This window comes from Suillus fuscotomentosus, assembly GCF_016647785.1.
Source record: "Suillus fuscotomentosus strain FC203 chromosome Unknown F5891scaffold_78, whole genome shotgun sequence".
NCBI lineage: Eukaryota > Fungi > Basidiomycota > Agaricomycetes > Boletales > Suillaceae > Suillus > Suillus fuscotomentosus.
Window position 1 is genome coordinate 208,861 of NW_024539590.1, and position 25,572 is coordinate 234,432.

At 46.8% G+C, this 25,572-nt stretch overlaps 10 protein-coding genes across 10 annotated transcripts; 5 read left to right on the forward strand and 5 right to left on the reverse strand.

The window, feature by feature from the left end:
• The first annotated feature begins 1,530 nt into the window (after nt 1-1,530).
• On the forward strand, nt 1,531-2,427 carry F5891DRAFT_716100 (uncharacterized protein). Its single transcript, XM_041372932.1, has one exon. The coding sequence runs from the start codon at nt 1,799-1,801 to the stop codon at nt 2,270-2,272; it is 474 nt and encodes a 157-aa protein (XP_041220160.1). The 5' UTR covers nt 1,531-1,798; the 3' UTR covers nt 2,273-2,427.
• Nucleotides 2,428-4,047: 1,620 nt separating this feature from the next.
• Nucleotides 4,048-4,987, reverse strand: F5891DRAFT_1062399 (ubiquitin-conjugating enzyme E2 2). The gene is made up of 4 exons (XM_041362954.1): nt 4,912-4,987; nt 4,736-4,862; nt 4,208-4,684; nt 4,048-4,155 (listed from the first exon to the last, which is right to left on the reverse strand). Exons 1-3 carry the CDS (start codon nt 4,912-4,914, stop codon nt 4,296-4,298), a joined length of 519 nt encoding a protein of 172 aa, XP_041220161.1. The 5' UTR covers nt 4,915-4,987; the 3' UTR covers nt 4,048-4,155; nt 4,208-4,295.
• A 103-nt stretch (nt 4,988-5,090) lies between these two features.
• F5891DRAFT_1255104 (NAD-P-binding protein) lies at nt 5,091-6,376 on the reverse strand (the record flags this gene model as incomplete). The annotated part of the gene is made up of 5 exons (XM_041369974.1): nt 6,090-6,376; nt 5,991-6,035; nt 5,528-5,941; nt 5,323-5,476; nt 5,091-5,262 (listed from the first exon to the last, which is right to left on the reverse strand). Exons 1-5 carry the CDS (start codon nt 6,127-6,129, stop codon nt 5,091-5,093), a joined length of 825 nt encoding a protein of 274 aa, XP_041220162.1. The 5' UTR covers nt 6,130-6,376.
• Nucleotides 6,377-6,872: 496 nt separating this feature from the next.
• On the reverse strand, nt 6,873-9,243 carry F5891DRAFT_1281579 (cytochrome P450). Its single transcript, XM_041370484.1, has 14 exons — nt 8,965-9,243; nt 8,772-8,901; nt 8,528-8,719; nt 8,316-8,461; nt 8,151-8,263; nt 7,991-8,096; nt 7,918-7,931; nt 7,671-7,860; nt 7,562-7,618; nt 7,484-7,508; nt 7,312-7,434; nt 7,247-7,260; nt 7,058-7,190; nt 6,873-7,008 (listed from the first exon to the last, which is right to left on the reverse strand). The coding sequence occupies exons 1-14, from the start codon at nt 9,179-9,181 to the stop codon at nt 6,924-6,926; spliced, it is 1,545 nt and encodes a 514-aa protein (XP_041220163.1). The 5' UTR covers nt 9,182-9,243; the 3' UTR covers nt 6,873-6,923.
• Nucleotides 9,244-9,976: 733 nt separating this feature from the next.
• Nucleotides 9,977-10,478, forward strand: F5891DRAFT_1062416 (uncharacterized protein). Its single transcript, XM_041362955.1, has 2 exons — nt 9,977-10,107; nt 10,158-10,478. The coding sequence occupies exons 1-2, from the start codon at nt 10,048-10,050 to the stop codon at nt 10,314-10,316; spliced, it is 219 nt and encodes a 72-aa protein (XP_041220164.1). The 5' UTR covers nt 9,977-10,047; the 3' UTR covers nt 10,317-10,478.
• A 52-nt stretch (nt 10,479-10,530) lies between these two features.
• On the reverse strand, nt 10,531-12,935 carry F5891DRAFT_716207 (cytochrome P450). The gene is made up of 14 exons (XM_041372933.1): nt 12,671-12,935; nt 12,481-12,610; nt 12,237-12,428; nt 12,024-12,169; nt 11,859-11,971; nt 11,699-11,804; nt 11,626-11,639; nt 11,383-11,572; nt 11,274-11,330; nt 11,196-11,220; nt 11,024-11,146; nt 10,959-10,972; nt 10,774-10,906; nt 10,531-10,724 (listed from the first exon to the last, which is right to left on the reverse strand). Exons 1-14 carry the CDS (start codon nt 12,885-12,887, stop codon nt 10,640-10,642), a joined length of 1,545 nt encoding a protein of 514 aa, XP_041220165.1. The 5' UTR covers nt 12,888-12,935; the 3' UTR covers nt 10,531-10,639.
• Nucleotides 12,936-13,248: 313 nt separating this feature from the next.
• F5891DRAFT_716216 (phospholipid methyltransferase-domain-containing protein) lies at nt 13,249-14,380 on the forward strand. The gene is made up of 5 exons (XM_041372934.1): nt 13,249-13,401; nt 13,459-13,564; nt 13,616-13,873; nt 13,925-13,999; nt 14,052-14,380. The coding sequence occupies exons 1-5, from the start codon at nt 13,296-13,298 to the stop codon at nt 14,104-14,106; spliced, it is 600 nt and encodes a 199-aa protein (XP_041220166.1). The 5' UTR covers nt 13,249-13,295; the 3' UTR covers nt 14,107-14,380.
• Nucleotides 14,381-16,568: 2,188 nt separating this feature from the next.
• On the reverse strand, nt 16,569-18,918 carry F5891DRAFT_1166142 (uncharacterized protein). Its single transcript, XM_041365418.1, has 6 exons — nt 18,559-18,918; nt 17,858-18,490; nt 17,797-17,806; nt 17,566-17,743; nt 17,114-17,540; nt 16,569-17,059 (listed from the first exon to the last, which is right to left on the reverse strand). Exons 1-6 carry the CDS (start codon nt 18,624-18,626, stop codon nt 16,642-16,644), a joined length of 1,734 nt encoding a protein of 577 aa, XP_041220167.1. The 5' UTR covers nt 18,627-18,918; the 3' UTR covers nt 16,569-16,641.
• Nucleotides 18,919-20,715: 1,797 nt separating this feature from the next.
• F5891DRAFT_1255116 (S-adenosyl-L-methionine dependent methyltransferase) lies at nt 20,716-22,777 on the forward strand (the record flags this gene model as incomplete). Its single annotated transcript, XM_041369975.1, has 11 exons — nt 20,716-20,792; nt 20,842-20,901; nt 20,955-21,030; nt 21,081-21,091; nt 21,145-21,219; nt 21,271-21,344; nt 21,401-21,621; nt 21,673-21,773; nt 21,828-21,897; nt 21,949-22,038; nt 22,096-22,777. 11 exons carry the CDS (start codon nt 20,716-20,718, stop codon nt 22,549-22,551), a joined length of 1,311 nt encoding a protein of 436 aa, XP_041220168.1. The 3' UTR covers nt 22,552-22,777.
• A 396-nt stretch (nt 22,778-23,173) lies between these two features.
• Nucleotides 23,174-24,510, forward strand: F5891DRAFT_1130923 (uncharacterized protein; the record flags this gene model as incomplete). The annotated part of the gene is made up of 8 exons (XM_041364587.1): nt 23,174-23,212; nt 23,271-23,416; nt 23,467-23,546; nt 23,599-23,651; nt 23,711-23,751; nt 23,800-23,913; nt 23,967-24,218; nt 24,282-24,510. 8 exons carry the CDS (start codon nt 23,174-23,176, stop codon nt 24,508-24,510), a joined length of 954 nt encoding a protein of 317 aa, XP_041220169.1.
• Nucleotides 24,511-25,572: the final 1,062 nt, after the last annotated feature.

Sequence of the window (25,572 nt, forward strand, 5' to 3'; positions counted from 1 at the left end):
TGCTAGCGGAAAGACAAGTTTGCACGATAGGTCACCATTCAGCCAAACGAAAGCAAGGCGGCCTTCCGTGACGGACAACAATGGTTTTTAGCATGTGCTCTGAGCTCTCGTATCTCGCCGAGGCACGCGAGATTGATACGCCAATGTGTGTAGAACTGATCGTGTTCTTCTGGTCGGATACACCGTGTTTGACCTCCTCCCACTTGCCTTTTGCAAACCTTGCCATTCCTGCTTACCCTGGCAGTCCATACCCATCTCATCGTTGCCCCTTCCTGAACCTCAAAGCAGTTCCTCCTAGTACACACGCATGTCTCATTGGTGACATTGTGCAGTAGGCTGACGCGCCTGGGCTCAAAACATTGTTCAACTAGTAGGGACAGCCACACTTCGTATCCATACTTGTTGAACGTTGAATACCAGGCCAATGATCCCTGCGCTGCTCGTAGTAGAGGTAATATACCATGTCACATGTGCCAGCGGAAATGCAAAATTTGCAGAATATCAACTCCACGATTGCACACATAACTGAGTGGCCAAATGGAGTGGCCACAGGCTGAAGCGCTGAAGAAGGGCGATGATCAGCATTCCTGCCGAGGAGCGACAGCTGTTGGTACTGTATTAGAAAAGTTGCAAGTACTTGAAGTAAAGGCCAACTTGGTGCCAGCCGATGCGTGTGAAACTTGGCAGTCGGCAAGTGAGGTATTTTTGAAGCTGAAGCTAAAGCGGCTTCTATTAGCTTCTAGCCCAAGTATAAGTTGTACTTTCTCATCCCCTCCAACTTGCTCCAAGACCACGTCTACAAGGTACTGAGCTGCACCTTTCACGGTCCGACCTTCGAAGTGTAGATTTGATCTGACTGGTAAAATCTCCTCTTGGTTCTAATGTACTGCAGCGCTTGGCTAGAATTTCTGATGAGCTACATACTAAGAGCTACAACACTGCCAGTGGTACAGCTCGCCCAAGAGCTTTTGTACCTTATATTGTCACCTCTCGACGCGTATGACCTAGTACGGGTACGACAGGTAAGCGAACACATCATTCGTCTTACTCTACTCACCAGCCATACTAGACGTGCAAAGCGCTGAAAGCAATAATCGACAATTCAGAGATGCTGCAGTATATGATCGACCTCAGCTATTTCCAAATGATTCCAATGGGAACCTCTGAAATAGACATGCCGCCAGCTACACGCCGCAAGCGACTTTGACAGCATGACGCTGCATGGCAGCGCTTCGAGTACAAGCAGAAGTACACGCTCCCCCCAGTGATGCTGGAAACTACACTTGGATTTCCGGGTAGTGTATATTATTATTATTGGGGAGGATTGCGTCCCATTTACGCGTCTACCATCCGCGACTGATTCCAACGATCTACATTACTGGAGCTGCCCTGTCGACACCACAACCTCGGTGGACTTCACTTTCTGTGCTGTGCAAGATCTACTTGTCGTGGTGGCATATTCGCTAGACCCGTGAGCGTTTACAGTCTTTCGCCCAGTTTATTTTCAGGCTGAACTGCGCTGGAAGCCGGACTCATACGGACGATATCCATCTGAGATCTCTGACAACGAACGAGATCCACGCCGATGCAGCGCAACCAATCCTGAAAACAGTCGACAAAGACTGCGAAATAGTCCAATCCACCAATCAATGGAACGTCAGAATCATGGGGAACTACATTAGTATGCTGCAGCATGCTATGGTGAATGAGGGCACGGTTGGGGACTAGATACAAATGTGGGACTGGAAATCCAAGAACAATGGTTACCAGGTAAATCAAAGTACTGTCACAAGCTAGAATGACTAGAGGCTTGTTTACACCACAGTTCGTTCTCCGGTTTCACAATGGTATCAACGACCACTCCTTCATTGAAAAGGAGAATTTCCTCGTTCTCGAGTGCCGCGGGACCATGGAGATATATTGCGTTGCCGACAAATCAAATCCCCCTCAATGCACCGCGAAACTCTCTTTACCTTCTCTCATGGATCATGTTCCATACACAGGGGCAGTCACGGACGTAAATATAATTCCCACCTCCATGCTTCCATATTCTCAAAAGTCCTACCAACCTACATGCTCATTTCACCCCAGTACGAACGATCAACTCGTAGCCATTCGTGTCTCTGTCACTGGGACAATGGGTCTAACTCGCCCAATCGATTCCCGCTGCTATAGCTTCTTTATGCTGCGCAGTGCCATTGTGGAATTCGAAAACGTATTCGTCGAGACTTATGGTCAACCGACCTTGAATGATCCCAAGTTACTTTGGTGAACGTGGGGGCCGCAGCATACGTCGTGGTTCCGGGTTCAAAGGGATGAGGACTGGCGGTCTTCGCTCTGTGGTTTCCGTGTTGTTGAGCCCATCAACGACTCTTCTCGAGTGTCACGCATGCCCCAACGGTTACGCATCAGAATTTCAATCCACACATCGCTCGAAATTATCACGCAGAAGACAAATCAGGCTGGCTTGGTCAATTTGTCGAAGGCGAGCTGACTAGTACCATTTCTTGCCTATTTATGGAACCGCTAGGATCTGCGTTACCTTATCGTGAGATCGTTAACGAGGAGTTGTTTAATTTTGATGGACGAAAGTAGAATTATGCTATTCAAAGTGGGTTGCAACTTATATTTACCAATTCCTTCTGCTTACGACGAAGTGTGGTAGATAAATCTGAAGAATTACAACAAATCAACACACTGGTATTCTGACCACGCCTCGGGAGGTGTGACCCTCACGCGCCGCTTGTTTCTGTCTTTAATCATCGACCGCGTTAACATGGGTTTTTCGGGTTTTTCACCGAGATCAGGTAGTGACGCCGCACGAGATCACAATCATCTGTGGAAAGCGATTTCTTCATCATATGCTCGTTATATGTCGTGGAACAAATATTTAATCTTGTGGAACGCTAATGCACTCCGATACTGGCGAGATACTCTGCACGTGTTGACTATGTGCATCCCATGGTTCTTGGCGACTTCTCGACATAAACTATTCTGCATAAGTAGGCGAGGTGCGTGAGTGGTTTTGCAGGTCTGGGCGTAGTGTATGCACGGCATGATTGTGGGAGTGAAAAGACAACGCGAACCCTCCTGTTGCGGTAACCTGCATCAAATTTCAAATTTCGTGGGCTAATATTAATCAGTGTGTCATATACTAGTCCAAAGTTTCGATGTACACAGCGCAGCTGGACAACATGTGTAGTGCAAGGTTGGGATATCCGATTGGTGGCTAACCAAAACATGCGACTGGTAAAACGTGGTGCGTATATGTCCAAGGCTATTATGTGCAAAGTCTCATATACATCAAATCGAAGGATCGCATCAACAGATCCTCCGCGCAGAGGTGACTTGTACACGGAGAGATCCTAATGCAATGCCACGGTCATCCGATTCCAGAATCTTCAGAAACGTGTCACGATTTCGATCTTCAGTGGGGAAGAGTCGGAAGCATGATATTCTGTTCACTGCATCCGAAAGAAGGTCCCACTGACACAGTACAAATCCTGCAAGGCGGTTCGCAATCCCGACCTCTCAATCACCCTGGATTAATGAAGGCTATGAGGGCGAAGCACGCCCGATGTAGCTTCTGGCCCAACTGCATAGAACAGCACGGACCACTAGCCGATTAGCCAGCCTTGGAGTGAGATATGACACATTCCATCAGAAAGAATGCATCACATAATAACACATACCGATTCAGACGAGAGGTATGCTGTTATCGGAAAGCAACGCTTGAGCAGTCGTTTGCTCGCGATGATAACTGCAAGATATGCAATCTGTGTGCAAACTCCTCGCAGCCAATTATGATGATCTGTAGCACCGAAACCTGTCTTCAGATCGATCCCGGAGCTATTTCCACGCAGAACATGAGACAAAAAATCACAACTTGTCGGTGCAATAGGCTCACAAGCCTCCACAGACTGCGCTCTACGGAATGCTCGACATTCACATTCAACATGATGTTTTGCCAACTCACCGAACTCACCGATTCTTTCCTGTTTGTGATTAGCGCAAATATAATTCAAAGACTCGTATCGCTCATAGCCAAAGTTTGACCAGGTGAGATTATCCTGGTAGAGCAACTAATATTAAGGTGTGCCTAAAGTACTGCACGATTAATGCATAGATGAGTATTGTTCAAAGCCGGGAAAACCACTGTTGGCGAGTACGATCGAAGTGACAATTTACAAGGAGTCCGAACACAAACCTCATTAAATTAAATCTGGTAAACCGAAACAAAACAACAGGGATTGCAGAAGTTGTCCGTGAGAATATAAACCAAACGAAAGGATATGTCAGGCAGTAGACTCTATACTACCTTCCCCGTCGCCATCGACTATCATCTTCTGCTTCTCTTCTGGATCTAACCAGCTATCCTCCACTGTAGCTTTCACCCTTCTCACGTACTCCTTCATGTTGTCTCGGTACAATTGCGCAGCCTCTGCATTTGCTGGGCTGTTCGGATTAGGATCGTGCAGGAGACTCTGGATGGAAGTAAGGATGGCGGCGACATCATATGTGGGAGACCAGCGGTTTTGTAGAATGTCCAGACAGAGCTCGCCATTGTTATATACATTTGGATGGAACATTCTGGAAAGAAATTTCACTGTAGGCGGCTTGTTGGGGTAAGATTCATCAAACGTGAGCAGAAGTTTGAATGTGCCATCCTCAAAGGGTGTATCAGCTGTGAGTAGTGTCAGAGAAGGATAGCTATATACAGAGATAGAAAACTGACAAGGCCCAAATATTACAGCGTTCCAGATCATGATGTTATCCGGACATGGACTTCCAGAAATGCCGCTTGGCGGGTCACTAGAGAGCCGTTTGAAGTCACGGATAAGCCGTCTCCTGCAGGTGGTAGACTATTGAAATCATAAGCGGCAAAGACAATTGGGTTTGATGCTCGCATACCATGTTATCTGGCTGGCTTGTATTTGATTAAAACAGAGGTAAGAATTGCGAGAGAACTAGAAGTACAGGATCAAGAGGGTTCGCAAGGCCACACCCGGTCCGCTGCTAGCCTCAAGCGAATGCTTACAAAGCACGCCACAATCGGCAATTAGAAAATTCAAACATTTCTCCCCTAATTCTCAGCATCCCTGCAGTCCATCGATGTCTTCGGGCCTGTTTAGCAGTCTCCCTTCCATTCCACCCTCCACCATCACCACTTGTCCAGTGACGTGACCAGAAAGAGTAGACGATGCAAGAACCACAATCTGTGTCGCGATGTCCATTGGCATCGCCACTTTCTCAAGTGGAACCCTGCGGTGGCACGACATTCATCACCAATTAATCAACAATGAATCAAATGGTATTGCTTACGTAGCCAATATACGAGACATTGTTTGAGGATCCTTCAAGATGTCTTCAACCATACGCGTCTTGACCCAGCCAGGTGCAATACAGTTGACTCTGCCTTTGGGGGCTATCTTCACGATCTCATTCTTCAGCGTCAGGTTCAAACCATACATCATTGCTAGAATATCGTGAGTCCATGTCAAAAGTGCTGACAGAAACCATTACTGACCACTCTTAGTCGCAGCGTAGTCTCCGTTGTTGGCTTCACCATACTTCCCAGCAGTACTTCCGACAAGAATAATTGCTGCCTTTTCCTTGATATCCGAGGAAGCCCTTTCCAGATGCTTCAAATACTCTCTGCACACAAGGAATGAAGATGTCAAATTCACAGTCATTGTAGTGTTCCATTGATCCAGCGTCATCCTTGCAATGGGCACAGCTAAACTGTGAGATATAGCGTGATTGATGACGACTACTTGCACGGGACCATGAGGCATAGTAGAGAGCGATTTGAACATGGTTACCACGGCCTGTTCTTCAGACAGATTCGCCTGGACGTGTTGAAGATTGGTGTTCGACGCCAAAAGTTCATGTATCGGACCAAATGGCGAGTTATAATGTGCGGTCACATTTGCACCAAGTGCTGGATGCTCTCAACTCAGTGCTCAGATATCTTTTTGGGGATGACTTACTACAAAATAATTTCACAGTCTCGAGCCCGATGCCGCCACTTGCCCCTGTGTAAGTAGTATCAGATCAGCACTCACATGGTAAAGGGACACAATTGCAACCTGTAACAAGGACATGCACTCCCTTCAATCCAAGATCCATGGCAGATGATGATAACCAAGCTGATCAAAGCTTCAGCTTCAAGCTTAAGAATGTTCAGGTGTGATCACTACCTGTGTGAAAATATCGAAACGGATCAGGGATATAGTGGTCACCCGGTCGGAACTCCTCCAAAGAGCACACTCATATTAATACTGTCAACGGTCGGCGCCCTCCTCGTCAGTGCCACTTCCGATGATAAGACTATCAATCTTTGGGCCTTCAAGCTTCAAGTCCCAACAGCGATGGCATTGCCAAAACTCTTATATCCTCACCCCGATTCAACCGACTCACTTCAACTAGCTTACACGTTCTACGATACAAATGATCCCAATACCTATATATGCATCATCACCTCCGCTCTGCTTAAGGCTATCGCGAAAGTACGGTTCACTCTCCCCGAAGTATGCATTCATTCACATGAAATCATCTTCTCTGGATTAACCCGTTGGGATTCGCTGTAACACAAAGATGCTCCAAGGGTTGAACTTGAATGAAACTACAGTTACATACTTGAATGACTCGATATACGTACGAACGCATAGGTTACTGTCGACCGACATTGAGGTGGACCCACGTTGCATTGGGGAAGAGCCTGTGAACCGATCAACGGTATGCAGTCTGGTTGCGCCGGGTCACGAGATTTTGGAAACGGGTCTAGTTTATGAAGTGTCAATGTATTCGGAAGCAATTCTCTTGTTCATCAGAGACAGACAAAAACAGAGGCTGCAAAATCGTGCCATCTAGTGCACTTTGCGCCGTATCATATGTCAGACCACCTCAAGTACAAACTAAGTCTACCTCGAATTCATTATCGCTCGGATGTGTGCTTCTCTCGTCGTATTCACGACTTCAAAGGAGAAGTGAAATGGTTCAGGGTGACTTCGGCAGAGTCAGTCGCAGGTTATTGAATGCATACTAGATCACTTACATCGCTAAGCCAGTGGTGTACTCCTGCTTCACCTCAATCTTGTCTCCGTTTGAGTCTTTGGCATGATCGATGCGCAAGACGGCGAGTATGGTCGCAAATGCAGTCCACAGACTGTTCTCTGCAAACCAACGACCTGCCAAGGCCATTTGTCATCCTTGACACTGCCAGATCAGCTATGAATCAACCTACCAGGACAAATACGCCTGCAAGGGTAAGTAGATGATTGAAGATGACAGTAAGGATGGAGTATTCACCTGCCATGACCAAAGGCAAAATGGTTGACGAAAGGGTTCTTGAGCTTCCCATCGACGGTCAGATGGCGGCTAGGATCGAAGCGTGATGCATCGGGAAATATGTCTTCATCCCGAGACAGCGCCCTGAGCAATGCTCAGCTCAAACCAATACGTGCACCCAAACCCGACATACCACTGATTAACCATGATTAATGCACCTGGCCGAACTGCAGGTGAGTCAATGGCAACCTCGACTCTTACGACTTCGAACCTTTGGGTATAAAGTGCCCGTCGTAAACATCATCGTTTGATGTCGCATGTGCGAATCCTGTGCGAAGGGTCAGCCATGCAAACGCAAAACTATATTACCACCAGCTAACCTAGGGGGGCGGGAGGATACCATCTCAGGACCTCGTAGAGAATGGCATCAAGGTAGGGCAGTGACGCCCTGTCATCAAGGCACGGCATGCTGTCATGCCTCACAGCTTGGTCAATTTCTGCACGAGCACGGGATTGGACGTCAGGATGGAGCAGCATAGCCAGCAGGAATGTCTGCAATATGGATGCAGTCTGCGGGACATCAAAGTAAGAATTAGAAATGTTTCAAGTAATTAAGTAGCGACTCACGGTTTCCATGCCAGCTAAGATGGCGTATTCCCGTCAATAGATGAGCTCCGTCTTGGTGAAAACAAATTCTTACCCATGTATCCCATCAATGCAACAGCCTTTAGGATGTCTTCGTCGGTGTCGTCGTGAGCTTGACTGAGAAAGTCAGCAACTGATGAGTGCGAAGCAGTACCATCTGCCTTCACGCAAACAGATCAGGCGAAACTTTCATCCGCAAGTCTGCGCGAACGTACTATCTGTGCCTTCACTTCATTAAAGGGCTCGTCAAAAAGTTGTTGACTTAATTCTTTACAACGTCCCATCAGGGCAAACGATCCACCAAAGCACCAAAACGGCAACTTTTCGACTGCAACCTTATGTTGAATGTTCAAGATGATGTCGTCGACAGAGGTACTCACGGAAAGGAAAGGCTGTGAACATGGCAGCCTTCTCAGGAGAGAGAATCTGTTTTCCAATATCAAGTATTTCGTGCGCACGGGAAAGAAATAAGCCTTCATCAGCGAGATGTCCGTATGTCACGGCCATGATCAGGGATCCCGAATATCTGTGACGAGGATTGATCGTCAACTGGACCATACATCACAACGACATCACTGGATTAGGTACGAACACTTCAGTGCGTTGCTGCAGTGAGTCACTAGTGGCACCTAAGAGATCGATGACTAGTTCATTCGCATGGCGAGAGTATATCTCGTGGTACGAGACTGAGACCTCGGCCCTAAGGACTTGATGGTATATCTTGCGATGTTGTCGTAAAGTCTCCCCATACGGAAGCAGTACAGAATTGTAAGCCAGTCCAGCTCTGTATCGTCAGTAGATGAAGAACGAATTGAATGGAAACCGGTAATGCATACAATTCAGTGGTGCGAAAAACGGGACGTGTAGAGTAATTTGCAGAACGCTTTTCCAGCAACTCCTGGGCGATGGTTTCTGAGTTTATGATGATCATGTCGATCCCAAGTATGCGGGAGCGGAAGATTTTTCCTACGATCAGGCATGAAGTTAAATCCAGGAGCTTGGCAAAGAGCTTGGTCTACTAGTACCAACCATATGTCTTTCCCCACGCAGTATATGTGAGCCAAGGACGTTTAGTATCTAATTGCAGCGCGTTACCCAAAAATGGTAAGGGACGAGGACCAGGTAGCAGAGGGAAAGGGTAGACACGTCTGCGAGAAGTCAGACGCAAAGTGACAAGCAGGGCAACAATGCACGATATCCCTAGAGTGATAAGCATAGGAAGAGATTGTGGTTGAGCGCAAGGCATGCTGCAAGTTATTAGTTGGTCTTCCCCGACTCTACGGAGGGTTTGTCAATGTCAGATCAAATTGTCCGGGCACACGGTATTTTCTCATGCGCGCAGCCTTTTTCGTCTAGTGGCACCCTCCCACGTCTTCCGGTCTTTTTGTCAAAGAAAAATCTTGTTTAGTGTCTGCTTGGGATCCAACTCTTCTAAAGACTAAGTCAGATAATGGCAGCGAGCTGCCACTACGATATCATATTTGCAGCTTGGTTCTTCGTCTACATGATGTGGAACACATCATGTACCGGCCATCGGTCTAATTTACGTAGTCCTTAGTATATTTGTTCAAGGCCTGCGATCTAGTCTACACTTGGGGTGACAGCATGACGGGTTTGTGACGGGTCGCCCATATATAGAGGCTTACTCAGGCAATTCCGGAGGATTCGAAGAGAGACTGACTTACAATATAAATGAATGATCATCATTGCAACCAATTGCAACACAACGACATATCCGATCCGTATCGAGTGGACAGTGCCAGGAAACCGAATACGAAAGCATGCGACTATGCACTTAGCTTTCGAGTCAAATGACACCACCAAGACAATCTACGAACTCGATGCTCCAGCCACCAACTAGTATGACGGACACAAGCGGACAACAATATTCACTTGATTTCTTTTGATTCTTTATGCGCCAGATGTCGAGGCAGCTAAGGTGACTTTGTTACTGACATTGCACCAATACGCTGACATTTGCGCAAGAACCTGACGTTGCAGACCGTTGTTTCGATACTGAATAGCACGAAATTCTCAGAGATAAACAACGTCGTGAAAGTACTCTCCCAGGATGCTCAGGGCATTCTGATGAAGTAGCTTTACAAGGGTACTATGGAGATGCCGGGCTGGGGTGATGTAAGTGGCAGCGTGCTCTTGGGGTGGCATGAGAAGGTGTGTCTAAAGCTCTTTTCCATAGAAATTTTCTGACCATAAATTTGCAGCTGACAGAAGTTGCCGGCACTGACTGTTACCCAACGGACAGGCAGAGTGGACTGACGGGTCGCCGATTGGTTAATTTACTTACCCATGGCATCGAATCTCAGGTAATCACCACCTGGACAATTTGTGTCTTATCGCTGTGTCCATGCGCAACCTTATGAGATCGATTCCGCTCCCGTAAGCATAGCATGAGGGTGCCTGGGCTGTCAATGGACGCCTCTAAGCTTCAACCCCAGGATTCAACGTCCAGATGCGGGCCCATCGGGTCTGTCTCGTCAGTCAGGGTGATTACAACACTCCAGAGCGAACTTTAATGGTATGCAGCTTGGTTGTGCCAGTTCACGAGATGTTGGAAACTGGTTTATGAAGTGTCAATGTATTCGAAAGCAATCTTCTTGTTCATCAAAGACAGGCCGTAAAACCGTGCCATCCAGTACAGTTTGCACCATATCATATGTCATACCACCTCAAGTACAAACTAAGTCTACCTCGAATTCATCATCGCTCGGATGTGTGCTTCTCTCGTTGTGTTCACGACTTCAAAGGAGAAGTGAAATGGTTCAGGGTGACTTCAGCAGAGTCAGTCGCAAGTTATTGGATGCATACTGGGTCACTTACATAACTAAACCAGTGATGAACTCCGGCTTCACATCAATCCTGTCTCCGTTTGAGTCTTTAGCATGATCGATGCGCAAGACGGCGAGTATGGCAGCAGCTGCACTCCACAGACCGTTATCTGCAAACCAACGACCTGCCAAAGGCATTTGTCATAACACTGTCAAATTAGCCATGAATCAGCTTACCAGGACAAATACGCCTGCAAGGGTCAGTGGATAATTGAAGATGATAGTAAGGTTGGAATATTCACCTGCCATGACCAAAGGCAAAATGGGTGACGACAGTGCCCTTCAGTTTCCCATCGACGGTCAGATGGCGGCTAGGATCGAAGCGTGATGCATCGGGAAATATGTCTTCATCTCGAGACAGTGCCCTGAGCAATGCTCAGTTCAACCCATTACATGCACTCAAGCGCGACATACCACTGATTAACCATTACTATCGCACCTGATCAAACTACATATGAGTCAACGATAACCTTGATTCGTACGACTTCGAACCTTTGGGTATAAAGTGCCCGTCATAAACATCATCATTTGATGTCGCATGTGCGACGCCTGTGCAAGGGGTCAGCCATGCAAAGACGAAACTATATTACCACCAGCTAACCTAGGGGGGCGGGAGGATACCATCTCAGGACCTCGTAGAGAATGGCATCAAGGTAGGGCAGTGACGCCCTGTCATCAAGGCATGGCATGCTGTCATGCCCCACAGCTTGGTCAATTTCTGCACGAGCACGGGATTGGACGTCAGGATAGAGCATCATAGCCAGCAGAAATGCCTGCAATACGGATGCAGTCTGGGAGACATCAAAGTAAGAATCAGAAATGTTTCAAGTCAGTAGCGACTCACGGTTTCCATGCCAGCTAAGATGTTGTATTCCCGTCAATGGATGAACTCTGTCCTGATGAAAACAAACTCTTACCCATGTATCCTGTCAACGCAACAGCCTTCATCATGTCTTCGCCAGTATCATCGTGAGCTTGACTGAGAAAGTCGGTGACTGATGAGTGCGAAGCAGTACCATCTGCCTTCACACAAACGGATCAGGCGAAATTTCCAATCACAAGTCTGCGTGAACGTACTATCTGTGCCTTCACTTCGTTAAAGGGCTCGTTCAAAAGTTGTTCACATAATTCTCTGGAACGTCCTATCAGGGCAAATGCTCCACCAAAGCACCAAAATGGCAACTTTTCGACTGCAACCTCATGCTGAATGTTCCAGATCATGTCGTCGACAGAGGCGCTCACGGAAAGGGAAGGCTGTGAACATGGCAGCCTTCTCGGGAGTGATAGTCTGTTTGACGATATCAAGTATTTCGTGCGCACGGGAAAGAAGTGAGCCTTCATTAGCAAGGTGTCCGTATGTCACGGTCATGATCAGGGATCCCGAATATCTGCCACAAGAATTGATCGTCAACTGGACCATACGTCACAACGACATCATTAGATTGGGGTACGAACGCTTCAGTGTGTTGCTGCAGTGAGTCCCTAGTGGCACCTAGGAGATCGACAACTAGTTCATTTGCATGGCGAGAGTATATCTCGTGGTACGAGATTGAAACTTCGGCCCTAAGGACTTGATGGTATATCTTGCGATGTTGTCGCAAAGTCTCCCCATACGGAAGCATCACAGAATTGAAACCCATTCCAATTCTACATCAGCAGGGAATAAAAAACAAATTGAATGAAGACCGGCAATACATACAATTCGTTGGTGCGAACAACCGGACGGGTAGAGTAATTCGCAGAACGATTTTCCAGCAACTCATGCGCGATGGTTTCGGAGTTTATGATGATCATGTCGATCCCAAGTATGCGGGAACGGAAGATTTTTCCTGCGGTCAGGCATGAAGTTAAATCCAGGAGCTTGGAAAAGAGCCTGGTCTACTACCAACCATATGTCTTTCCCCACGCAGTATATGTGAGCCAAGGGCGTTCAGTATCCAATTGCAGCGCATTACCCAAAAATGGTAAGGGACGAGGACCAGGTAGCAGAGGGAAAGGGTAGACACGTCTGCGAGAAGTCAGATGCAAAGTGACAAGCAGGGCAACAATGCACGATATCCCTAGAGTGATAAGCATGGGAAGAGATTGTGGTTGAGCGCAAGGCATGCTGCAAGTTAGTCCATCTTATCATATTGGCAGCTTGCTGCGCTATACTAGTACTTCATGTGAAAAACTGACGGTTTCAATATCAAGAGGATGATAGAAGCTTAGTACTTAGTCAGGATATGCAAAACAAAGTACAACGTACAACGTTCAGCGCTCAGCCACCAAGACAATCTACGAACTCGATACTGAAGAATTTCGCACCACCAACTAGCCTACACCAAGTGGAAATGACTTTGTGTCATTATGAATAGCCCTCAAGATGTACATACCAGGACGCCGCCATGCTAGCGCTAGCTCAAGTGAAGCTTTTCAAGTCCGCGGTGATAGTAGGTACCGTGAGAAATTCGCGTAGAAGTTGAATGGAATATTTTCACCTTCTCTCAGCTTCAGTTGCAATAAGGCCAGACAATGGACGCCTTTTCTATCATTGTAAATGCATCTGCGACGTCTCTCCATATTTCCCTTCTCGCCATCGCTTTTAACCCAACAGCTTGGAACATTGTGGCCCGGAATGGTGAAGGAATCTGTAACTTGTACCCAACTCGTATTAACACGTGTTTACATCTTGCAGAGTACGAAAACAAGACGATTACTCGCATCTTTGGTGGTAATGCTCGCTATGGATGCTACTTTCTAGCTATCATGATATTTTTATTTGGGATGCTTCGTGATCACTTGTATGTTGAAGATAAACGATAGCTCTGGTAGACGTTGCTAACATCCGGCAGATATCAGCGCGCTTTGAGCGACCAGCCTCGAGTTCCTATGCTCTCTGCGCCATATGACATTCTGATACCAGTTTTTCTGTTTGCCATCGGCCAGCTGTTTGTTATCACTTCCACTTGGGCCCTCGGAATAACTGGAACTTTCCTCGGGGACTACTTCGGTATTTTGATGGATCATCGCGTACAGGGTTTCCCGTTCAATGTCCTGAGGGATCCTATGTATGTTGGAAGTACGATGTGCTTTATTGCGACGGCCTTATGGTATTTTTTTTGGTTCTACATTTTGGCACGATCTAAATATGTTGTGCACAGGTACGAGCGGCCAGCCGGACTTCTCGTGAGTTTGTACGTGTATATCGTTTACCTGATTGCACTACGGTTTGAAGGGTAAGCTCACCACTTCGCCAATTGTGTCAGCGTTTCTGAAGGACGATGTTAGACCATTCACTGACATGATCTATTCCAAACGAGCCTCTACAAAGAAGGCGTTATGATCACGACACCCGAATGACATACGGACACGCACATTATCATTTACTTGGTCACCAATATACCATGGTAACTTGCTCTATCTGGCCAAGCTAAAATTGTGCTTTTACATAGCGTTGATAATTGATTGAATGTTAAGGTCATACAAGTTGGCGTCAAAGTTTATCATTCATCGTGCCGCCGCATGATTCCAGCGACCATTTGCCGTGATACTGGTATGAATAAATTGTCATGTCACATCTCTCATCTTTCGAATGATAAATTCTGCGGCGAATTCACCTGGCTTTCGAGTATGATTCCCAAAACCTCGCTGGATGTGTCTTACTCTTAGCTTTGGAGAATCTACGGTTCACCCAGGTCCAAGTATATGCTTCGGACCTGAAAGTTCTTACCCAACAATTATCTCTTCAAACATATAATCCGTCCGTCATTTCTTTAGCCACTGAGCCACGCTACGCATAGGGGACGGTTTGAAGAAGTATACTTATACTCTGGTTCATCTTGCGCTACGCTGGACAGACCAAGACCGCCAGAATTTCCGGAACATCATGGAATTTATATAGCTAAGCCACATGACACGCCCTGTATCGTTTTCAATAGTGCCGATGTGGCGCAATTACCATATAGTTGGGCGGTATTGTTACTTGGCACCGTTGCAAGTTCACAAATGACAATACAGATTGCTTTGCTCAGAGTTTTTGTCTTCATTCACATAGTCGCACGATACTTGACTTTGTAGATTTCGAAGTTGCGGACGCATGCAGTAATCTAAGATATTCCAAAGCTATTCAGATTCAATGTCAGATATCAGGCAATCGATTTCCAGTTCACTGTCTATGTCCGCTTGAGGATGTTGTAGTGAAAATACCAATACCTCGAGGTTTCAACGTTTCAACCTCAGACTAGTGATATAATACTTAGCTGCGTCGTAGCGTTAGTACCAAGCTGCAGGCTTAGACTTTGAAGATGAAGGGGTACTGCGTGCAGTCTTCTGAGCCTCAAGATTACTGATATTTACAACAATTTGAACACCAGTGGCTTTCAGAGGGACGTTTGCTGTGATGTGGACAGAGCCCACACTAACGATGATACAGAGACTTCCTAACCCAGTGGAGCTGGAAGGAAGTGAGATACGCTCAACACCAGCGATCTAATCGTAACTGTTTCTCGCCAGGCTCGGTGTGGGAGAAATGGAAGAAGAAGTTGGTGCGGGATGCCGCTGACCAGCCCTATACGATATCCAGCTGCTTGCTGAGATTAGAAAAAGTACTCAGAGCAACAGGGCTATACAGCAGCGCTGCACGTTCTGATGAATCGTGCACCATGAATCAGGATCGTCCCTGTTACAGCCTGGAGTTCTGTGTGCTAACGCGATCCCTTGTCCGGAGGTTCAGGACAGCGGCCAGCCTGAGCGGTTCACAGCTATGTCGTTCCTACCATCTGATGAAATAGGAGCGAGTTAGCTATAAGCTCTGTGAACCCGTGACAGTAGCTCCATGACAAGCTTGCCATGATTAAGGCGGCACCAACCACCGCATCGGAGGTTGCATCAGAATCACTGCTGGGCCGGTGCTAGAAGTTAACATCTAGACAGCTGAGAGTGATAGTCCTCCTGCTTTTGCCTCCAACGAGTTCTGCGTTCGCTTTAATATTATGATCAACACTAACAAGAGAAAGAATAAGCGAGAAATCTGATGTCGAGAATAAGAGGGTTGGAAATGACGCGCGCCGGGTTCCCACAAGTGTTTGTCACTTGTTTGCACAAGGTCACTTCAAAAGACAAGAATTTTTAGGTCACACTCTTCAGCGTTTCAACCACGTCTCAGAAATGCCCTCACATCCTTCTTCTGCAGTTTTCATTCTTCTGCGATCTTGTCGCTTTTGAAGCGCATACTCAGATGTTCGCTCCGCTCCAGACCGACATATAGAGACGATTTCATGGAGCTTCCTTTTTTTCTGTCGTCTTAGCCCTATACTAGTTTGTTAAATGTCGGCCATCAATCCATCGCACGCACTTGCTCAATCGAATGTAAGTACTTCGATTCAGCCCGATGTTTTATTAGCACCCAGCAGTGCTATTTTTCTACGATGAGATCTTTTATCTTTCAGTTATCCCTGTCTTAACATTCATGTCGAGATATGAAAATCTGACCTCTCTGCTCGTGCCTTTTCTTTCAAACCCTTGCTGACTGCATCTTACTTTTCAGACATGGGTCACTTTGGAGCGGCATTGGAAACTGTTTCGAATTCGTCCACCACGCATCTGCATACGAGCTTGGGGAATACCGATATATTAGGTACCAAATATCCCAAGATCGATTTCGTATAAAACGAAGGCAGACTTGGCGTTTGAAGGTGTTACACGTTATACACATGTAATGGAGCTATAGATGTAGTTTGCAATGTTATAATCTATCAAAATGTCACTTTCGTATACTTTCTTTCTGGCGGCGATATCATGGTCCGTGGTATTTTCAATCATCAAGCTAGACTAAGATATGGAATGTCCATCTATTGTTGTCCGCATTCTGCGTCAGGGATTATGTTGAACTGACCACAAAGGCTGCAGAGGCCACGCTACCAAGTGTGAAACTGTTACCCGTTGTGTTGACACTTCCACTCGTGTACACAACCTCAACACCAGCGCCAGAGAGTCCGATGTCTGTCCAGGTCACATTCGAGGTGACATAGTCAGTATTGGTAGCAAGGACGAGCGTCTCAAACCCTGCCGCCCAAGTAGCAATGTCGATACCCCCGACTAAATAGTTGCTCCGAGGCGAGGTAGCGCCGAAGATATATGATGTGAACTTCGGTAGGCTCAGCGCGAACGCGGATGCTGCCACTTTGATGTATTCGGGGTTCGGATCTACCCAGGGGACAACACCCAGAGCACCTTGATTAATGCCCATGATGCTCTGGACAACCCATTCTTCGCCTGTGGGAGTCCGCGTCCAATATCTGATGAGCGCAGTCAACAACAGCAGATACAGAAAAGTGACAAAGGCTACTGACTGTGCAGTGCCAAAAGCTTGAGGAACAGTCCATACCGCTTTGGTACGTTCCCATCCCATCACCTCCAGTCGATTTTGGAAGCTGGAAACCCGGTCGCTGATATCAAAGTACGAACCGATACCGCTGTTTGCGGGGACGACGCTGTCATAATAGGTAGAGTTGGGTGAAACAGCAGCGCTATTTCCGGCAGGAATGCTGAAGCAGTTGTCACAACCACAGTCACCATAGTCGGATGTGCAAGTCGTGTTCCACTCATTGGACCAGGTGACATTGTTCCCGATCATGTACGCATCTTGCATGACGATATCTGTGCCTGCAGTGTACGAGGCCCATTCGTAGTCCTGGCAATTCAGCACAAGACTGACAGGATGGTAACCATCCAGGCTGTAGATGAGGTCGTATGCAATACTCGTGGCGTTCAGTGGGTCTGAGGTTCCAGTCTGGTTCGTCACCGGTGTACCATAGTAGGAGGTTGGGACGATACTTGATAGAATTCACCTGTTCCATCACGGAGGTGTTGTTCATGTAGGTGAATCGCATATCATACATGAGATACATGCCGACTTCTTGCATACGATCGAGAACCATTTCAAAGGCGGTCATATTGTCGAATGTGGGGACAATATGAATCTGCGCTGGTAGTAAGCACTCGGCTCCTCCATGCAAACATTAGGAAAACGTACAATGTTGAACCTGAAGGCGAGTATCAGATTTGTATGGACAATAACACAGGAAGAGGCCTACCCTTGTTGTTTCAGCGTATCAACCACCGAAATATTTGTTGAGAGGTATCCATCAAAGGTCGTATAGAAGCCAACCGGAAAGATTGGCTCGTACTCTCCACCTAGCCCAGTTGCTGGCTTTACCAGAAGTGCTCCAGTCCTTAAATCCATCTTAGTCACAGAGCTGTTGGTCGGATTAGGGAGCACAGAAAGAGCTGCCGAAGCGTTGTAGGTCTGAGGTGACGATGAACTTGTTGAGTTGCTTGCCAGGTATGTAGCTCCACAAGAAAGATTGTACTGGGTCATCTGAGGAGTGATCCCATCAAGGCTAAATGGTAGCTCATATGCAGAAGCATTGAGTGGGACAAGCGCATTGACGAGAGTCTTTCCATTCAGGCTCACAGTGACATCCAATTGTCCCGCACTAGAAAGGGGCCCTGCGGGGAGGCCGATTGGTTGTGCCCCGACTATCTCTGAGTACACCACGGGTGAATCAATGAGGACGCCTGCAGGTGTGCCTACATCCTCTTCCAAGTAAGGTTTTACAGCTGCCGCACACCGGAAGGCAAGAAGTGGGACGTCTGACACAGCTGGGATAGTGAATTCGCCTCCTGGTGGGACAACAGACTGATTGGCCATGTAGTGCTTATTACACCTTCGGAAGGGATCAAAAATGTTGGTCACACAAGTTGTGGTCGGGATATCCAAACGAACAATGCTCACCATGTTTGAGCTGATACACGAGCGAGAAGCTGCATGCCAGTGAGTACCGCGAAAGTCAGACGTGGCATTCTTGCCAGTGCAGTCGCGCACCCGAGTAGTAGTAAGGGTGGGATGAGTAATAGGTATGGGATAACATTGTGTGGGTTTTCCAGTATAAATATTCATGGACCGTCGGAAAAGGTTCGGAGCTCGTATGATCTGCTACCATGTGGATGCAATACGTATGACTTACGGTCCAGGTCTTGCCAGCTTAGTGGTGGGACCAAGATCGACCGTGGTACAATCATCATTTCAGCTGCTTGGCAGAATTTCCAGTGCTGTTGTTGTCGCCGGTCGGCTTAAACCAGTCGTACGGTCCCCTGTTGCCTAATTTAGTAGTTTTAAATTTGACCAGGTACAGTAGGAACTTGGAAGCCAGCCGGTTCTATCAAAACGGTGCTATGGCAGAATTCTGCGGGCATGAATCCCTACAAGCTACAGGGGATCACAGTAAATGATGTAACCTTTCTCGATCGACTCAGAGCAACTGACTTGTAGAGTAGAGTAGAAAAAAAACCACTTGTACAGTCTGTACTATAATCATCACAAGGCCGTAGCTAATGGGAAGCCAATTCGTTGACGCCATGCACACCATGGTGCCCAGCCAGGCATCGACGTCGATTTAGAAGCCAATTTTGTGTAGGCACCACCACTCGGCGCTCGCACATCAATATTTCAATCTTGACCGAGGTCTTCCACCAAAATCTGTTGACGAGATCATGATAGTTAATCAATCGATCACAGCTCACATGACGACGGGCAGTGGGATGTGGACGTGCTGGTGTTCTTCTAATAGTGTTTCCTATACCATACATTGTCATGCACATAGCTTTGCAACGCTTTGAGATTTCTGCCAAGTGACAGAAGTGGCAAGAATCGCCACTTCTGCCGGCATAATCAGCATAATTGCCCATAAATAATGCTGCCCCAGCACTAGTGACTCGCGTCCGATCTTGCCGTTTGTTGAATTCAATGGATGTTCTGGACTTGACCGCGAGTATCGTAGGAAAAGCAGTTCGACGACACGTAGCTCGTAGGTGTGAACATCTTTTCCAATCAGATGCCGCTACTATGAGCACCAAAGGATGTTGAATTTGATAAACGTGCCTGAGATATCAGATATATTTATGCATCTAGGATGGGCGAAGAAATCAAATCTTACTCGTGGTAGAACTCTTGTTCTTTGTTTCATATTCATCACTTGGAGGCCGCTTTACAGATACAGGCAGCATCGTGGTTCTGCATTTCCTCGCAAATAGTAGCGGTCTCATGCTCCTTGGTCATACTTATCCTCGGGAGTCGGCATCGATCAGGATATCATAGTCCAAACGCAAGATACAAATAGCTCTGATCTTGAAGACCTCATGTGAAACTTCCTTCCCGGAATCATGTGGAAGACATTTGGACACCCTCAAAGTTGCCGAGGTAGTAGGCACCCATACTATGGACAAGTAAATATCAGATAAGACTCTTTTGGCGGACATGAAATTGAGCTCAGCAACCAGAGGGTTCTTGAGAAACACGAGGGCTTTATACGCGAAGCCGTATCAACTGGCTCACAGTTATAGCTCAGGCCTCGGGAGGAACTCTTAATTTTGTGAGCGGCTAATTTTGGATGAGGAGGAAAAAGTGTTCCATACATTCTCAAGTCTGTATGGGAAATTTCTCGCCATTGATATCGGCTATACTTCAATCTAATAATGACACTCTTCGTGACAGACTTAGAACAGTATGGGTGATCTTCCAAGTCTATGCCCAGAAGACCCAATACAGTGCATGTGTATTAGAAGTGAGGTGGAAGAAAAAGAAAACAATCGTCAATAAAGGTACTGGAGGAGCTTGAGGGATTATTTCGTTCTCTCTGTAATTTGAGTGAGTGAGGATGCCACAGCAGGCCCAGAAAAGTCAAAAATTACGAATTTAAACCGGTATGCAGTGTGGACGAGTCCGACGAGAGCATGGTTCAGGAAATGTTTAGTCGGACTCTGGACTCGCTTAGTAAGCCGCTAGTAATTTGTCCAGACTCGCAGACTCGGACTGAGGTCACTGTGTCACTCAACGATCAGTGATCGTTCCCTCTTACTCTTGACTTGTTCAAGTTTTTGGGAAACACATTACATGCATCCTCGCAATCCGTATAATAAACCTCCTGATTTTACTGACCTTGCAAGGCGCTACCCTCCTCTCAGACCACAGTACGCGTTCATTGGACGAAAGCCTCGGAGAAATACTGAAATTATCCAGTGTCTTCATCAACCATACAGGATCAAGCACGATAAATTTCAAAAACCTTCCTGCACAAAAGTGAGCAATGATAAGTCTAAGCTCCGTTTGTTGCGGTACGCTAATGAGGGTAGGCGTTTAACAGAAGCACTCCTTCATCTTGACTATGGTCTTTCATTAACCCTGCCGGACGATAGACTCTGCCCTCCGGTGAGGCCTTTTGCTGGCGCTTATATTATCTCACACCATATGCACATTAGGTGCCGAATAGGTGCTTTCACATTCTAGAGGATCAATGCAGGAAGGCTGAAATCTGCTCCACAGATTAAATTATGTTCTTTGGCTACAAGATATAGTGAAATTCACTTGCGGTTCCGCTACCATCAGAGGACTTGACATGTGCGTCACATTAGTACTGGTCTGAACGCACGTGGAGCAAACATCACTCAGTGGCACTGGTGCTTCAGCAATCTACCCCTTGTTGGCTTGTGGTATTGAAGATATCTGGAACTTCGTAGCTACCGGTAAGTGCCATAACGGTACATATACTTTCGAAATGTAACGGGAACATATGATTCAGATATCGACGAACGGTCCATCCAATTCGCCGAACAAAACGTTTCTCAGAATTCTATGGACAGTCGCATTGTTGTCGAGCGTGTACAGGCTGATGGGCCTATTCTTCAACCCCTTCATACAAGTCTAATGAATTTTGACTTCACCATGTGTAACCCACCGTTTTATAGCAGCGCCGAAGACGTTTCGCGCTCAGCCGAATTCAAGGAGTTTGGTCCAAATGCGGTGAGAAAGACAGTGTCCACTCATGTAAGATAATTTAACTAATTGACTCAGGTTTGCTCCGGAGCAGAAGTGGAGATGATAACACCAGGGGGAGAGACAAATTTTGTTGCTAGGATCTTTTTAGAAAGCCTACAGTTGAGGACGAAGTGCCGGTGACCTAATTGCATCGACAGTGCGACTTCCGATGTGCTGATGCGTCCCCATAGGTGGTACACTTCTATGCTTGGGAAGATGTCATCAATTCCTGATATTGTTTCCCTCTTTCGTGAACACAACGTGCGTGCGTCGTGGAACTCTGCACTCTACTATCTAATTTGGTGACGTAAGGTAGACAACTATGCTATAACAGAGTTTGTTCAGGGTCAAACTCGTCGTTGGGCTATTGGCTGGTCATTTCAAGATGCCAGGCTTCCTGATGTATGACTTCTCGTTGACTTCACCATCATGCAAGCCATTTACCTCATCACGGTCCAGGCCTTCGCTCGCGTCTCCAACCCAGCCTTGCAGAATATAATGCCTTCTCGCAACACGCTGCATCACGCTTTTCCGGGCGCTCGATCTGCAGACATTTTGGCAAGCGCTTTACGAAATGTTCTCGCACTTATTAATGGCATCACGGTTACATCCTCGGCTACGCCTGCGATTCATGATCATTCTTCTACCATGCTGGTGCATGCCCGAAGTAACACCTGGTCCCGCGCAGCACGAAGGGGAAAACTTCCAGAAACAATCTGCGCGGATCAAAATTTGCCAGTCCTGCGTTGTTCGGTTGAATGTCGCGAACGATCGTCTTGTACTTCAAGTGACATTGCATGCGATCTTTTCTTCACCTGGGTTGAGGGCAAGGATCGGTCGATATTTGAAAGCTTCACAAATCATGTGAGCCGCAAAGTCACTTCTACCCTACAAGAGTTTGTGGATATAATATGATTTAAAACAAGCCTTGTACGTAACCTGTGATTTTTCATTCGACGACTTTTTATCCATCCCAGAGTTTTGGCGTCTCCACAATGCAGCCTCATGTTCCATCTTCTGTTCATTACTTCCTGATTGAGCCCCTGCATTCTGTGTCCATACAAATCGAACAAGACGCCCAACGTTGCACCTGACGCCAAGGATATTGCGCATCCTTGCCGTGCATCATTACTTGAGGCGTAAGGTTTGCAACGTGGTGTGCAAAATATCGAAGTATTGCACTTAATCGTACCGCAGTTTCATGGATCTAGTGTGGCGCTTCTCCAGGAGGCCGGGTATAGTGTTTCCACGTGTGCCGCATGCAGTTATGCATAGGTCATCGTATGACAAAACCTTCGTGGGCAGGCCCTGTCCAGCACAATATAAAACGTCGTTGATGCAAGGGAATTCATCCAACATCTCGTGCATTCAAGCCACCATTGTGGCATATCCTACTATTACGGCTCCAAATTGGGTAGTCGCTGACCATTTCGGATTATGGTATCGTGTAAGTGTTCCGGGGAGCAGGCATCAGGGAGAAATCTGGTCATTTGTATCGGTGGGCGTTTTAGCTTACAGCTCCCAATGAAGATTATTCATGTCTTTAGACGGGACATCAAACAAGTATGGTGATAAAGTAGGTCGTCTGACGCTCATGCCTTCTGATTTTCTTGACAATCAATATTTACACTCAGAACACCAATATCGTCGAACTGTATAGCGAGATGGTCAAGGATAGCAAGCAGTTAACGTACTACAACAGTGGTGTAGGAACGTATGCTAAGGGACACACACATTGCATGAAGCAGATCGAGAGTGTCTTTGATCTGGCCTTTGCGCTGTAAGCATCATATCTTTGACTTTTCATGGTTCGGGGTAACGTCAGTAAAGTAATATCAGTCGAACTATTATGGGAGCCTACAGATGGCTCTCAGACACGTACCGTCCTGGTGACAAGATCTTCCTGTTTGGTAAGTTCCTTGGACGTTGCATATAGTCAGCTGCACTAAAATGCAAGGCCAGGGTTTTCGAGAGGTGCCTACCAAGTTCGTGTATTGGCAGGAATGATCCACGAGGTATCCATCAACGTCAATTTATGATCTATAATCTTTCTTGTTTAACATTCTTTCGATAGATGGGACTCATATTACCCGGCAACATAGAACAGATCCCCTAGTGAGTATATTTGATGATCGTTCCTGACTGACTTTCTGACGCCAGCAGTGCCTACGAGCTTTACTCCGCCATCAACAGTGGAAAGAAGAAGGATAAGTTACTTGCGGCAGGATTCAGGTCGACGTTCTCCAGACGCGTAGTAATACATTTCCTCGGCGTATGGTGAGCGTTATCCCTGAGTACGAGTACACCAGCATGATCAATACGCCGTATAGGGACACCGTTTCGGCTGTTGGTATCAGGAAGGAAAAGATTCTACCATCCACCGATACATGCGATCACATTTGCTGTTTCCGTCAGGGCCTTGCGCTTGATGAGCGCAGGGTGAAATTCCTACCTGAGTATGTCTACGGAGGCACGAGCGATCGACCCGAATCCCAATTGGCGCAACCTCCAAACAATGCTGTCAAGGATGTCAAGGAAGATAATGTCAAGGAGGTTTGGTTTGCTGGTAGTCATTCGGATATGTATGTATCCCCTGCACGGGAAGGCCATCATTTGACAACTTTTTCCAGCGGTGGTGGAAACAGGGAGAAGACGGGAAAAGCGCTCAATTTCCAAGACATGCCTTTACTATGGATGCGAGAAGAAGCTTTCGATGCAGGGCTTCTGCTCAATCCACCCAAGATAGCTTTCAGATTTGAAGATTTGAAGGAACCCAATATTAACAACTCGTTAACACTTCGGTGGTGGCTGCTTGAGCTATTGCCTGTCAGACGTCTTTGTTACAACAATTCTAACCAGCATACAATAGTGTAAGTGGCAATGTTGTTCCGTTTGACTCAGACATTGAACATTTGTAGACCGCATTTTGGAAAAGGTCGTACCATCCTACCTGGCCAAAAGGTCCATGCGTCGGTTCTGTTTCGTGCCCACTATCGGTCGAAAGCGAGTTTCTGGAGAAATCTCCAGCAATGGCCTGAAGCAATTCACTTTCATGTTGCCTATGACCAGGAACAGTTGGGTGATGCCTGGGAAGTTCCTTTCAATCGCTCGACTGCTGAAGATCTCGTTGGTACAATTCACAAGAAACACACCCTGGATTATGTTGATCGCTTGGCCTTCATGTGTTCATTCGGTGAGATCCCAGACCATTTTGACATACTAACCTGATCTTATGGATTGCAGAACTCGGAGTTGAAGCGGTGCGGAAGGTGAATGCACTCGAGACGCTAGAAGCCTTGCTTGGCATTCATGGCAAAACTATCGCAAATGTTAAATACGCACCAGACGAGAAGGGGGAGACATCTCCCATATTGGACCTGAAGAACACAGATGCTGACGCGGCCAAAGAAGAACGCATTGCTCGTAAAGTGTGCCTCAGTGCAGTCGTAGCGTACTGCGCACTCAGTATGTCTTGCTTTTACATTGCTGCCTCGACGAACTCTCAGAAATGCACAGTCAAGGACGCGGACGCAGACACGGAAAGAATACTAGACAGTCTTGATGTTCCTACCATGCTTCAAGACACGGAATACCAAGGCAGAGCCTGTGCGGCTCTTCCGGCTCTTTGCGAGATCAAAACACTAAGAGAGAAGCTCCTCAAAGAGGATATGGTTGGTCGAATCGTTGAGCTCTGTCGGAACACCGGCGAAAACAAACTAATCGCGATGAGGACGCTGTCATACCTTGCCCAACGCTTTGGTTAGTTGCATTATTCATCTGAATCGTTTCGAACATCTCATATGCGATCGAACTAAAGATGATGCATCTTGCATTCTTTCTAAACAATCCGATTTCATCCGACAAATCTTTGTTATGTTAAAAGAAAGATGTAAGTCTTCACCTCTCAATTCGCTCCTCTTCCACATTTGTATCTCA

Bases quoted from the DNA above. Each gene is read 5' to 3' on its own strand.
- F5891DRAFT_716100 (XM_041372932.1), top strand. From the start codon at position 1,799: ATGACTAGAGGCTTGTTTACACCACAGTTCGTTCTCCGGTTTCACAAT.
- F5891DRAFT_1062399 (XM_041362954.1), bottom strand. The intron at 4,685-4,735 runs GTCAGTTTTCTA...CACTACTCACAG, and splicing joins CGCTGTAATATTTGGGCCTT to CTGATACACCCTTTGAGGAT.
- F5891DRAFT_1281579 (XM_041370484.1), bottom strand. From the start codon at position 9,181: ATGCCTTGCGCTCAACCACAATCTCTTCCTATGCTTATCACTCTAGGG. The intron at 8,264-8,315 runs GTGAGTACCTCT...ATAAGGTTGCAG, and splicing joins GTTCACAGCCTTTCCTTTCC to TCGAAAAGTTGCCGTTTTGG. The intron at 7,509-7,561 runs GTTCGAAGTCGT...CAGTTCGGCCAG, and splicing joins CGGGCACTTTATACCCAAAG to GTGCATTAATCATGGTTAAT.
- F5891DRAFT_1062416 (XM_041362955.1), top strand. From the start codon at position 10,048: ATGGAGATGCCGGGCTGGGGTGATGTAAGTGGCAGCGTGCTCTTGGGG. The intron at 10,108-10,157 runs GTGTGTCTAAAG...ATAAATTTGCAG, and splicing joins TCTTGGGGTGGCATGAGAAG to CTGACAGAAGTTGCCGGCAC.
- F5891DRAFT_716207 (XM_041372933.1), bottom strand. From the start codon at position 12,887: ATGCCTTGCGCTCAACCACAATCTCTTCCCATGCTTATCACTCTAGGG. The intron at 12,611-12,670 runs GTTGGTAGTAGA...GCCTGACCGCAG, and splicing joins TGCGTGGGGAAAGACATATG to GAAAAATCTTCCGTTCCCGC. The intron at 11,972-12,023 runs GTGAGCGCCTCT...ATGAGGTTGCAG, and splicing joins GTTCACAGCCTTCCCTTTCC to TCGAAAAGTTGCCATTTTGG.
- F5891DRAFT_716216 (XM_041372934.1), top strand. From the start codon at position 13,296: ATGGACGCCTTTTCTATCATTGTAAATGCATCTGCGACGTCTCTCCAT. The intron at 13,402-13,458 runs GTGAAGGAATCT...TACATCTTGCAG, and splicing joins GAACATTGTGGCCCGGAATG to AGTACGAAAACAAGACGATT. The intron at 13,874-13,924 runs GTATTTTTTTTG...TGTTGTGCACAG, and splicing joins TTTATTGCGACGGCCTTATG to GTACGAGCGGCCAGCCGGAC.
- F5891DRAFT_1166142 (XM_041365418.1), bottom strand. From the start codon at position 18,626: ATGCCACGTCTGACTTTCGCGGTACTCACTGGCATGCAGCTTCTCGCT. The intron at 18,491-18,558 runs GTGAGCATTGTT...TCCCTTCCGAAG, and splicing joins CGTGTATCAGCTCAAACATG to GTGTAATAAGCACTACATGG. The intron at 17,060-17,113 runs GTCAGTAGCCTT...TGCGCTCATCAG, and splicing joins CAAGCTTTTGGCACTGCACA to ATATTGGACGCGGACTCCCA.